This window comes from Prionailurus viverrinus, chromosome A2 (genome assembly GCF_022837055.1).
Source record: "Prionailurus viverrinus isolate Anna chromosome A2, UM_Priviv_1.0, whole genome shotgun sequence".
NCBI lineage: Eukaryota > Metazoa > Chordata > Mammalia > Carnivora > Felidae > Prionailurus > Prionailurus viverrinus.
In genome coordinates, this window is record NC_062562.1 from 105,871,364 (window position 1) to 105,884,582 (window position 13,219).

General features: G+C 39.5%; 1 protein-coding gene across 1 annotated transcript in view; it reads right to left on the bottom strand.

Moving 5' to 3' along the window:
* VWDE (von Willebrand factor D and EGF domains) overlaps positions 1–13,219 on the bottom strand; it is an 82,970-nt gene that overhangs the window by 24,761 nt on the left and 44,990 nt on the right. Inside the window, exons 17-18 of the mRNA XM_047826527.1 lie at positions 1,860–2,110; positions 568–787 (exon numbers count right to left, since the gene is read on the bottom strand). Coding sequence (XP_047682483.1) covers positions 568–787; positions 1,860–2,110 — 471 coding nt within the window. The remainder of the gene's footprint in view (positions 1–567; positions 788–1,859; positions 2,111–13,219) is intronic.

Sequence of the window (13,219 nt, forward strand, 5' to 3'; positions counted from 1 at the left end):
ATTGGTATGACTCTTAAAAAGCCTTGGGAAATTATAAGTCATTCATATACTTATTTGAGGTTTCTAGAATAAAATTTTTCAGGATAATTAACAAGTTAGCAAACATGCTAGATTTCCTTTGATTTCACTTTAACATTGTATCATGATCTTTTTAAGTTAATGAATTATCAAGTTTTCTTAAATGATAATGTTTATTTTTCTCATGGCAAATTTCTTGATTTTTCCATATTATATTTCAATAGTAATACATTTAAATATATTTCTACCTAGCAAATATAGACAGAAATGTTTAAGAACCTGCAAAGTACAATACAGACATAGAATACTGCCATTAAAATTATAAAAAATTGGCAAAATTGTAAGAGTATATGTAAGCAGTATACAATAATAGAAGGATATGAGTAGCAAATGTATTTGTGATGACTTTTACTAGATTTTAAAACATATATTAAAATCTTTAGGACGATACACATGCTTGAATAACCTGTATATTACTTGGAAAGCCAAGGAACTTTCCTTTCTAATTTGTTCACATACTAATTTCGTTCATGAAGAACCAAAACTTACCTTTGAGTTCAGGTGGACACACGCAAGAATAACTGTGAAAATCACTAATACATCTGCCAAGGCCACAGGGGTTTGATTGGCACTCGGTGACGTCCACTTCACAAAGACTGCCCTGAAAGCCAGGCAAGCAGACACACAGGTGCACTCCACTTCCTGGAGGAAATTTAATATCTGACACACATGATCCACCATTCAAGCAATCACAAGACTTCACAGTCACCTCCAAAAGAAACAAAAAGTAAATGCTTTATTCTTCAGTAAAATAATCTTCAGTTTATGCCTTAGAAATTGTGTTAGGCATGTACATTTAGGTGGAAGTAGGACCAGATCACAAGTTTTGAAAAGAAAAAAAAATATATATATATATTTAATGTAAAAGAGTATTTTAAAATATAGTTTAATAAGGTAACCTTGCCAATTTTCAAGAGCATAGTCAAAATATAAATGCTATGGATAATTTTTTAAAATGTTACAAGATACAGGTGCCTGGGTGGCTCGGTCCGGTAAGTGTCCAACTTCAGCTCAGGTCATGATCTCGTAGTTCATGGGTTTGGGCCCTGTGTCGGGCTCTGTGCTGACAGCTCAGAGCCCGGAGCCTGCTTCATGGATTCTGTCTCCCTCTCTCTCTGCCCCTCCCCTGCTCATACTCTGTCTCCCTCTCTCTCAAAAATAAATAAAACATTTAAAAAAAACGTAAAATGTTACAAGATAATCAATTTCTATGATGCAATTGGAACAACTGGAAAAAAATCCTTAAGGGGAAAAGCAGTTAGTCACATGACTTATCCCAGACTATAGGGAGTAAACAGTCATTTGAATTATCTGGTTAGCATGACATAATACACAATTGCCCTTCATACCATTACTTCTCTGGGAGTGTGTCTCAAATTTCAAGTGAATACAGGGCACAAAAACAGTATTAATAGCTCGTGACTGATAATATCAAAAGAATAGCCAATAAAAAAATGACTTCACTTGAAGGAAAGGGTATAATTCTCAATCTTAGGTTTATCATAGATATTTCAGACAGGTAGACATGAATGCATTCTTTACTTAAGTAAACTTAAGTACAGGAGCAAATGGTCTAGGAATTCGTCACATAGATCCGTGCTCTGGACTTGAGACTCTACCGAAGATTTTAAATTCTGACAAAAATAGCATTTTGGCAGTTTAATTTTCCACAAAATGTTGAATAATTTAGTTCCTCTTCATGAAGAATTCTATTTTAAGTTTCAAATAGTTACTGATACTGTTAATTAATTCAGTGGCATTTACGTAATTATAAATATTACCATAATCGTGAGCCTAGTTTCAGCATTGCAGTCATCAGTAAAAAGTAGAGTGAATTGCTGTGGAGTTTGGGACTCTGCTTTCCACATAAGAAGTCCCGTAGAAGAAACATTTGCTCCCTCGGGACCCGAGTCCAAGGCAAAATGGATGTCAGAGCCTTCAGGATCGACAGCTGTGAACTGGAACACAAAGTTCTCCCCGAAAAATGTCTCTAATTTGTCTTGTGGCATTTGAATCAGTGGGGGTTGGTTGTCTGTCAAAGAGAAAACAATTACTTTGTACTTGTGTATAAAGAAAAAGGAAAAGGAAAAGTAAAGTATGATGCAAAGCCCTCAGACTGAAACATTTTGATGAATTTCAAACTCCCCTAAAACTTCCATTACCTACGCTGGCTCTTTTTCTTTTTTCTTTTCTTTTCTTTTCTTTTCTTTTCTTTTCTTTTCTTTTCTCTTCTTTTCTTTTCTTTTCTTTTCTCTTTTCTTTTTATATTCTGAATAAATTCAATTGCATTCTTAGAAAATGTAAAAGTAACTGACAGGTGCAAGACTTCAAACTTTGCTACAAGGGTGTAACAGCACTTTGAACACAGCATAAAATACATAAACATATCTGCATTTCCCAGACTGGATGCATCTCCTTTTCTGTCTGAAATTATTTCTTGGTGTTGACCAACTCATTGCTTGCTCTCTCACTCTCTCTTCTTCATCCTCTACCCTTTTCAGCTTTACTTTCCCCTCAACACCTCCTTTTATTTCCCCTTCACTCTCCATGACTGGATTGTTCATTTAACCCCCCCTCCCCACCCGACCTTATTTTCCTCACTGTACCTGCCTCTCCAGTAGAAACTGGAAGCCATATAAGTCACAGCCATCCTCTGCTCCTCAGAGGCATTTCCCACTGCCAAGCTCACATAATGGAACGGTGGTTATTTCAGAGGACAGAGAAAGCTCCCATTGCGCTCAAGTAATGCTTTAAAACACTTTTTTTATATTGTCATATTAAAAAATGTCCCCCTTCCTTGGCTTAACACATGGAAGGTAGAGGCTTTTTCATCACACTGGGCACAAACACTTTCTGCTTGCATCGACAAAGCACTGATGCCAAGAGAATGTGGTTCTGGCTCCCATTCTGCCATCATGTATCTTTATACAATTTACTGGTTTTAATTTCCTCACCCCTCAATATGAGAAATTGGGATAGATGATTTTTCCAGCCTCCTTAAATCCTTGAACATTGCAAATCTATTATGAGTCAGTCATACTCAAGCCATTAAAAACATAGACAGCAATTCAGAAGTTATATTGTGTTTCCCTTATCTTTTGCACTTAATTCTTCTCCAAATTTGTACTGTCTTCCCATAACACCCCATGAGTCTTGCACCTGAACAATAAATTATCTGAAAAATGGTCTAATACAGTAATGAAATTTGTATACACAATAATATAAATAGTGATGTTACAAAGCACTGTATAAATACAAGGTTTTATGATTCTTTGGTAAAATTACATGGGGATAGGAGGAGGGAGTAATTATATCTTGTATTTTATAATGCCTGCTTGGTCTTTGGGATGAGGAAAGAGAATGAAGAAACAATTATATGGAATTATGTATAGCTGTAGTTAAGAAAGTGAAGACATTACAGGCCAGAAAGGAACGGCAGGAGATCTTCAAAGTGATGGACAGAAAAAACATGCAGTCGAGAATCCTTTATCCAGCAAGTCTGTCATTTAGAATAGAAGGAGAGATAAAGGTCTTCCCAAACAAACAAAAACTGAAGGAATTCGTCACCACTAAACCAGCCCTACAAGAGATCCTGAGGGGGATCCTGTGAGACAAAGTACCAGAGACATTGCTACAAGCATGAAACCTACAGACATCACAATGACTCTAAACCCATATCTTTCTATAATAACACTGAATGTAAATGGACTAAATGCGCCAACCAAAAGACATAGGGTATCAGAATGGATAAAAAAACAAGACCCATCTATTTGCTGTCTACAAGAGACTCATTTTAGACCTGAGAACACCTTCAGATTGAGAGTGAGGGGATGGAAAACTATTTATGATGCCACTGGAAGTCAAAAGAAAGCTGGAGTAGCCATACTTATATCAGACAAACTAGACTTTAAATTAAAGGCTGTAACAAGAGATGAAGAAGGACATTATATAATAATCACAGGGTCTATCCATCAGGAAGAGCTAACAATTATAAATGTCTATGCACCGAATACAGGAGCCCCCAAATATATAAAACAATTACTCACAAACATAAGCAACCTTATTGATAAGAATGTGGTAATTGCAGGGGACTTTAACACTCCACTTACAGAAATGGATAGATCATCTAGACACAGGATCAATAAAGAAACAAGGGCCCTGAATGATACATTGGATCAGATGGACTTGACAGACCTATTTAGAACTCTGCATCCCAAAGCCACAGAATATACTTTCTTCTCGAGTGCACATGGAACATTCTCCAAGATAGATCACATACTGGGTCACAAAACAGCCCTTCATAAGTATACAAGAATTGAAATCACACCGTGCATACTTTCAGACCACAATGCTATGAAGCTTGAAATCAACCACAGAAAAACGTCTGGAAAACCTCCAAATGCATGGAGGTTAAAGAACACCCTACTAAAGAATGAATGGGTCAACCAGGCAATTAGAGAAGAAATTAAAAAAATATATGGAAACAAACGAAAATGAAAATACAACAATCCAAACGCTTTGGGACGCAGCAAAGGCAGTCCTGAGAGGAAAATACATTGCAATCCAGGCCTATCTCAAGAAAAAAGAAAAATCCTAAATACAAAATCTAACAGCACACCTAAAGGAAATAGAAGCAGAACAGCAAAGACAGCCTAAATCCAGCAGAAGAAGAGAAATAATAAAGACCAGAGCAGAAATAAACAATATAGAATCTAAAAAAAAACTGTAGGGCAGATCAATGAAACCAAGAGTTGGTTTTTTGAAAAAATAAACAAAATTGATAAACCTCTAGCCAGGCTTCTCAAAAAGAAAAGGGAGATGACCCAAATAGATAAAATCATGAATGAAAATGGAATGATTACAACCAATCCCTCAGAGATACAAGCAATTATCAGGGAATACTATGAAAAATTATATGCCAACAAACTGGACAATCTGGAAGAAATGGACAAATTCCTAAACACCCACATGCTTTTAAAACTCAATCAGGAGGAAATAGAAAGCTTGAACAGACCCATAACCAGCGAAGAAATTGAATCAGTCATCAAAAATCTCCCAACAAATAAGAGTCCAGGACCAGATGGCTTCCCAGAGGAGTTCTACCAGATGTTTAAAGCAGAGATAATACCTACTTCTCAAGCTGTTCCAAAAAATAGAAAGGGAAGGAAAACTTCCAGACCCATTCTATGAAGCCAGTATTACTTTGATTCCTAAACCAGAGACCTAGTAAAAAAAGAGAACTACAGGCCAATATCCCTGATGAATATGGATGCAAAAATTCTCAATAAGATACTAGGAAATCGAATTCAACAGCATATAAAAAGAATTATTCACCATGATCAAGTGGGATTCATTCCTGGGATGCAGGGCTGGTTCAACATTTGCAAATCAATCAATGTGATATAGCACATTAATAAAAGAAAAGATAAGAACCATATGATCCTGTCAATCGATGCAGAAAAGGCCTTTGACAAAATTCAGCAAACTTTCTTAATAAAAACCCTTGATAAAGTCGGGATAGAAGGAACATACTTAAATATCATAAAAGCCATTTATGAAAAGCCCATAGCTAACATCATCCTCAACGGGGAAAAACTGAGAGCTTTTTCCCTGAGATCAGGAACACGACAGGGATGTCCACTCTCACTGCTGTTGTTTAACATAGTGTTGGAAGTTCTAGCGTCAGCAATCAGACAACAAAAGGAAATCAAAGGCATCAAAATTGGCAAAAATGAAGTTAAGCTTTCACTTTTTGCAGATGACATGATATTATACATGGAAAATACAATAGAATCCACCAGAACTCTGCTAGAACTGATACATGAATTTAGCAAAGTTGCAGGATATAAAATCAGTGTACAGAAATCAATTGCATTCTTATACACTAATAATGAAGCAACAGAAAGACAAATAAAGAAACTGATCCCATTCACAACTGCACCAAGAAGCATAAAATACCTACGAATAAACCTAACCGAAGATGTTAAAGATCTGTATGCTGAAAACTATAGAAAGCTTATGAAGGAAATTGAAGAAGATACAAAGAAATGGAAAAACATTCCGTGCTCATGGATTGGAAGAATAAATATTGTCAAAATGTCAATACTACCCAAAGCTATCTACACATTCAATGCAATCCCAATCAAAATTGCACCGGCATTCTTCTTGAAACTAGAACAAGCAATCCTAAAATTCATATGGAACCACAAAAGGCCCCGAATAGCCAAAGTAATTTTGAAGAAGAAGACCAAAGCAGGAGGCATCACAATCCCAGACTTTAGCCTCTACTACAAAGCTGTCATCATCAAGACAGCATGGTATTGGCACAAAAACAGACACATAGACCAATGGAATAGAATAGAAACCCAACAACTAGACCCACAAAAGTATGGCCAACTCATCTTTGACAAAGCAGGAAAGAATATCCAATGGAAAAAGGACAGTCTCTTTAACAAATGGTGCTGGGAGAACTGGACAGCAACATGCAGAAGATTGAAACTAGACCACTTTCTCACACCATTCACAAAAATAAACTCAAAATGGATAAAGGACCTGAATGTGAGACAGGAAACCACCAAAACCCTAGAGGAGAAAGCAGGAAAAGACATCTCTGACCTCAGCTGTAGCAATTTTTTACTTGACACATCCCCAAAGGCAAGGGAATTAAAAGCAAAAATGAACTACTGGGACCTTATGAAGATAAAAAGCTTCTGCACAGCAAAGGAAACAACGAACAAAACTAAAAGGCAATCAACGGAATTGGAAAATATATTTGCAAATGACATATTGGACAAAGGGCTAGTATCCAAAATCTATAGAGAGCTCACCAAACTCCACACCCAAAAAACAAATAACCCAGTGAAGAAATGGGCAGAAAACATGAATAGACACTTCTCTAAAGAAGACATCCGGATGACCAACAGGCACATGAAAAGATGCTCAACGTCGCTCTCATCAGGGAAATACAAATCAAAACCACACTCAGGTATCACCTCACGCCAGTCAGAGTGGCCAAAATGAACAAATCAGGAGACTATAGATGCTGGAGAGGATGTGGAGAAACGGGAACCCTCTTGCACTGTTGGTGGGAATGCAAACTGGTGCAGCCACTCTGGAAAACAGTGTGGAGGTTCCTCAAAAAATTAAAAATAGACCTACCCTATGACCCAGCAATAGCACTGCTAGGAATTTACCCAAGGGATACAGGAGTACTGATGCATAGGGGCACTTGTAGCCCAATGTTTATAGCAGCACTCTCAACAATAGCCAAATTATGGAAAGAGCCTAAATGTCCATCAACTGATGAATGGATAAAGAAATTGTGGGGACTTTCGGCAAGATGGCGGCTTAGGAGGACGCTGGGCTCACCGCACGTCCTGCTGATCACTTAGATTCCATCTACACCTGCCTAAATAACCCAGAAAACAACAGAGGATTAGCAGAACGGAGTCGCCGGAGCCAAACGCAGACGAGAGGCCCACGGAAGAGGGTAGGAAGGGCGGCGAGGCGGTGCGCGCTCCACGGACTGGCGGGAGGGAGCCGGGGCGGAGGGGCGGCTCGCCGGCCAAGCAGAGCCCCCGAGTCTGGCTGGCAAAAGCGGAGGGGCCGGGCGGACTGTGTTCCGACAGCAAGCACGACTTAGCATCTGGGAGGTCATAAGTTAACAGCTCTGCTCGGAAAGCGGGAAGGCTGGAGGACAAAGGGAGGGAGAGCTGCTGAGCCCCCTGACAACAGAGCTCAGTTTGGTGGGGAACAAAGGCGCTCGCCAGCGCCATCTCCCCCGCCCATCCCCCAGCCGAAATCCCAAAGAGAACCGGTTCCTGCCAGGGAACTTGCTCGCTCCGCGCAAACACCCAACTCTGCGCTTCTGCGGAGCCAAACCTCCGGCAGCGGATCTGACTCCCTCCCGATGCCACAGGGCCCCTCCTGAAGTGGATCACCTAAGGAGAAGCGATCTAAGCCTGCCCCTCCTGCCCCCGTGCACCTTGCCTACCCACCCCAGCTAATACGCCAGATCCCCAGCATCACAAGCCTGGCAGGGTGCAAGTAGCCCAGACGAGCCACACCACCCCACAGTGAATCCCGCCCCTAGGAGAGGGGAAGAGAAGGCACACACCAGCCTGACTGTGGCCCCAGCGGTGGGCTGGGGGCAGACATCAGGTCTGACTGCGGCCCCGCCCACCAACTCCAGTTATACACCACAGCACAGGGGAAGTGCCCTGCAGGTCCTCACCACACCAGGGACTATCCAAAATGACCAAGCGGAAGAATTCCCCTCAGAAGAATCTCCAGGAAATAACAACAGCTAATGAGCTGATCAAAAAGGATTTAAATAATATAACAGAAAGTGAATTTAGAATAATAGTCATAAAATTAATCGCTGGGCTTGAAAACAGTATACAGGACAGCAGAGAATCTCTTGCTACAGAGATCAAGGGACTAAGGAACAGTCACGAGGAGCTGAAAAACGCTTTAAACGAAATGCATAACAAAATGGAAACCACCACAGCTCGGCTTGAAGAGGCAGAGGAGAGAATAGGTGAACTAGAAGATAAAGTTATGGAAAAAGAGGAAGCTGAGAAAAAGAGAGATAAAAAAATCCAGGAGTATGAGGGGAAAATTAGAGAACTAAGTGATGCACTAAAGAGAAATAATATACGCATAATTGGTATCCCAGAGGAGGAAGAGAGAGGGAAAGGTGCTGAAGGGGTACTTGAAGAAATAATAGCTGAGAACTTAACAGATCTGGGGAAGGAAAAAGGCATTGAAATCCAAGAGGCACAGAGAACTCCCTTCAGACGTAACTTGAATCGATCTTCTGCACGACATATCATAGTGAAACTGGCAAAATACAAGGATAAAGAGAAAATTCTGAAAGCAGCAAGGGGTAAACGTGCCCTCATATATAAAGGGAGACCTATAAGACTCGTGACTGATCTCTCTTTTGAAACTTGGCAGGCCAGAAAGAATTGGCACGAGATTTTCAGGGTGCTAGACAGAAAAAATATGCAGCCGAGAATCCTTTATCCAGCAAGTCTGTCATTTAGAATAGAAGGAGAGATAAAGGTCTTCCCGAACAAACAAAAACTGAAGGAATTTGTCACCACTAAACCAGCCCTACAAGAGATCCTAAGGGGGACCCTGTGAGACAAAGTCCCAGAGACATCACTACAAGCATAAAACATACAGACATCACAATGACTCTAAACCCGTATCTTTCTATAATAACACTGAATGTAAATGGATTAAATGCGCCAACCAAAAGACATAGGGTATCAGAATGGATAAAAAAACAAGACCCATCTATTTGCTGTCTACAAGAGACTCATTTTAGACCTGAGGACACCTTTAGATTGAGAGTGAGGGGATGGAGAACTATTTATCATGCTACTGGAAGCCAAAAAAAAGCTGGAGTAGCCATACTTATATCAGACAAACTAGACTTTAAATTAAAGGCTGTAACAACAGATGAGGAAGGACATTATATAATAGTTACAGGGTCTATCCATCAGGAAGAGCTAACAATTATAAATGTCTATGCACCGAACACCAGAGCCCCCAAATATATAAAACAATTACTCATAAACATAAGCAACCTTATTGATAAGAATGTGGTAATTGCAGGGGACTTTAACACCCCACTTACAGAAATGGATAGATCATCTAGACACACGGTCAATAAAGAAACAAGGGCCCTGAATGACACATTGGATCAGATGGACTTGACAGATATATTTAGAACTCTGCATCCCAAAGCAACAGAATATACTTTCTTCTCGAGTGCACATGGAACATTCTCCAAGATAGATCATATACTGGGTCACAAAACAGCCCTTCATAAGTTTACAAGAATCGAAATTATACCATGCTTACTTTCAGACCACAATGCTATGAAGCTTGAAATCAACCACAGAAAAAAGTCTGGAAAACCTCCAAAAGCATGGAGGTTAAAGAACACCCTACTAACGAATGAGTGGGTCAACCAGGCAATTAGAGAAGAAATTAAAAAATATATGGAAACAAACGAAAATGAAAATACAACAATCCAAACGCTTTGGGACGCAGCGAAGGCAGTCCTGAGAGGAAAATACATTGCCATCCAGTCCTATCTCAAGAAACAAGAAAAATCCCAAATACAAACTCTAACAGCACACCTAAAGGAACTAGAGGCAGAACAGCAAAGGCAGCCTAAACCTAGCAGAAGAAGAGAAATAATAAAGATCAGAGCAGAAATAAACAATATAGAAACTAAAAAAACTGTAGAGCAGATCAACGAAACCAAGAGTTGGTTTTTTGAAAAAATAAACAAAATTGACAAACCTCTAGCCAGGCTTCTCAAAAAGAAAAGGGAGATGACCCAAATAGATAAAATCATGAATGAAAATGGAATTATTACAACCAATCCCTCAGAGATACAAGCAATTATCAGGGAATACTATGAAAAATTATATGCCAACAAACTGGACAACCTGGAAGAAATGGACAAATTCCTGAACACCCACACGCTTCCAAAACTCAATCAGGAGGAAATAGAAAGCTTGAACAGACCCATAACCAGTGAAGAAATTGAATCGGTTATCAAAAATCTCCCAACAAATAAGAGTCCAGGACCAGATGGCTTCCCAGGGGAGTTCTACCAGACGTTTAAAGCAGAGATAATACCTATCCTTCTCAAGCTATTCCAAGAAATAGAAAGGGAAGGAAAACTTCCAGACTCATTCTATGAAGCCAGTATTACTTTGATTCCTAAACCAGACAGAGACCCAGTAAAAAAAGAGAACTACAGGCCAATATCCCTGATGAATATGGATGCAAAAATTCTCAATAAGATACTAGCAAATCGAATTCAACGGCATATAAAAAGAATTATTCACCATGATCAAGTGGGATTCATTCCTGGGATGCAGGGCTGGTTCAACATTCGCAAATCAATCAACGTGATACATCACATTAACAAAAAAAAAGAGAAGAACCATATGATCCTGTCAATCGATGCAGAAAAGGCCTTCGACAAAATCCAGCACCCTTTCTTAATAAAAACCCTTGAGAAAGTCGGGATAGAAGGAACATACTTAAAGATCATAAAAGCCATTTATGAAAAGCCCACAGCTAACATCATCCTCAACGGGGAAAAACTGAGAGCTTTTTCCCTGAGATCAGGAACACGACAAGGATGCCCACTCTCACCGCTGCTGTTTAACATAGTGCTGGAAGTTCTAGCATCAGCAATCAGACAACAAAAGGAAATCAAAGGCATCAAAATTGGCAAAGATGAAGTCAAGCTTTCGCTTTTTGCAGATGACATGATATTATACATGGAAAATCCGATAGACTCCACCAAAAGTCTGCTAGAACTGATACATGAATTCAGCAAAGTTGCAGGATACAAAATCAATGTACAGAAATCAATTGCATTCTTATACACTAACAATGAAGCAACAGAAAGACAAATAAAGAAACTGATCCCATTCACAATTGCACCAAGAAGCATAAAATACCTAGGAATAAATCTAACCAAAGATGTAAAGGATCTGTATGCTGAAAATTATAGAAAGCTTATGAAGGAAATTGAAGAAGATTTAAAGAAATGGAAAGACATTCCCTGCTCATGGATTGGAAAAATAAATATTGTCAAAATGTCAATACTACCCAAAGCTATCTACACATTCAATGCAATCCCAATCAAAATTGCACCAGCATTCTTCTCGAAACTAGAACAAGCAATCCTAAAATTCATATGGAACCACAAAAGGCCCCGAATAGCCAAAGGAATTTTGAAGAAGAAGACCAAAGCAGGAGGCATCACAATCCCAGACTTTAGCCTCTACTACAAAGCTGTCATCATCAAGACAGCATGGTATTGGCACAAAAACAGACACATAGACCAATGGAATAGAATAGAAACCCAACAACTAGACCCACAAACGTATGGCCAACTCATCTTTGACAAAGCAGGAAAGAACATCCAATGGAAAAAAGACAGCCTCTTTAACAAATGGTGCTGGGAGAATTGGACAGCAACATGCAGAAGGTTGAAACTAGACCACTTTCTCACACCATTCACAAAAATAAACTCAAAATGGATAAAGGACCTAAATGTGAGACAAGAAACCATCAAAACCTTAGAGGAGAAAGCAGGAAAAGACCTCTCTGACCTCAGCCGTAGCAATCTCTTACTTGACACATCCCCAAAGGCAAGGGAATTAAAAGCAAAAGTGAATTACTGGGACCTTATGAAGATAAAAAGCTTCTGCACAGCAAAGGAAACAACCAACAAAACTAAAAGGCAACCAACGGAATGGGAAAAGATATTCGCAAATGACATATCAGACAAAGGGCTAGTATCCAAAATCTATAAAGAGCTCACCAAACTCCACACCCGAAAAACAAATAACCCAGTGAAGAAATGGGCAGAAAACATGAATAGACACTTCTCTAAAGAAGACATCCGGATGGCCAACAGGCACATGAAAAGATGTTCAGCGTCGCTCCTTATCAGGGAAATACAAATCAAAACCACACTCAGGTATCACCTCACGCCAGTCAGAGTGGCCAAAATGAACAAATCAGGAGACTATAGATGCTGGAGAGGATGTGGAGAAACGGGAACCCTCTTGCACTGTTGGTGGGAATGCAAATTGGTGCAGCCACTCTGGAAAGCAGTGTGGAGGTTCCTCAGAAAATTAAAAATAGACCTACCCTATGACCCAGCAATAGCACTGCTAGGAATTTATCCAAGGGATACAGGAGTACTGATGCATAGGGCCACTTGTACCCCAATGTTCATAGCAGCACTCTCAACAATAGCCAAATTATGGAAAGAGCCTAAATGTCCATCAACTGATGAATGGATAAAGAAATTGTGGTTTATATACACAATGGAATATTACGTGGCAATGAGAAAAAATGAAATATGGCCTTTTGTAGCAACGTGGATGGAACTGGAGAGTGTGATGCTAAGTGAAATAAGCCATACAGAGAAAGACAGATACCATATGGTTTCACTCTTATGTGGATCCTGAGAAACTTACCAGGAACCCATGGGTGAGGGGAAGGGAAAAAAAAAAAAAAAAAAAAGAGGTTAGAGTGGGAGACAGCCAAAGCATAAGAGACTGTTAAAAACCGAGAACTGAGGGTTGAT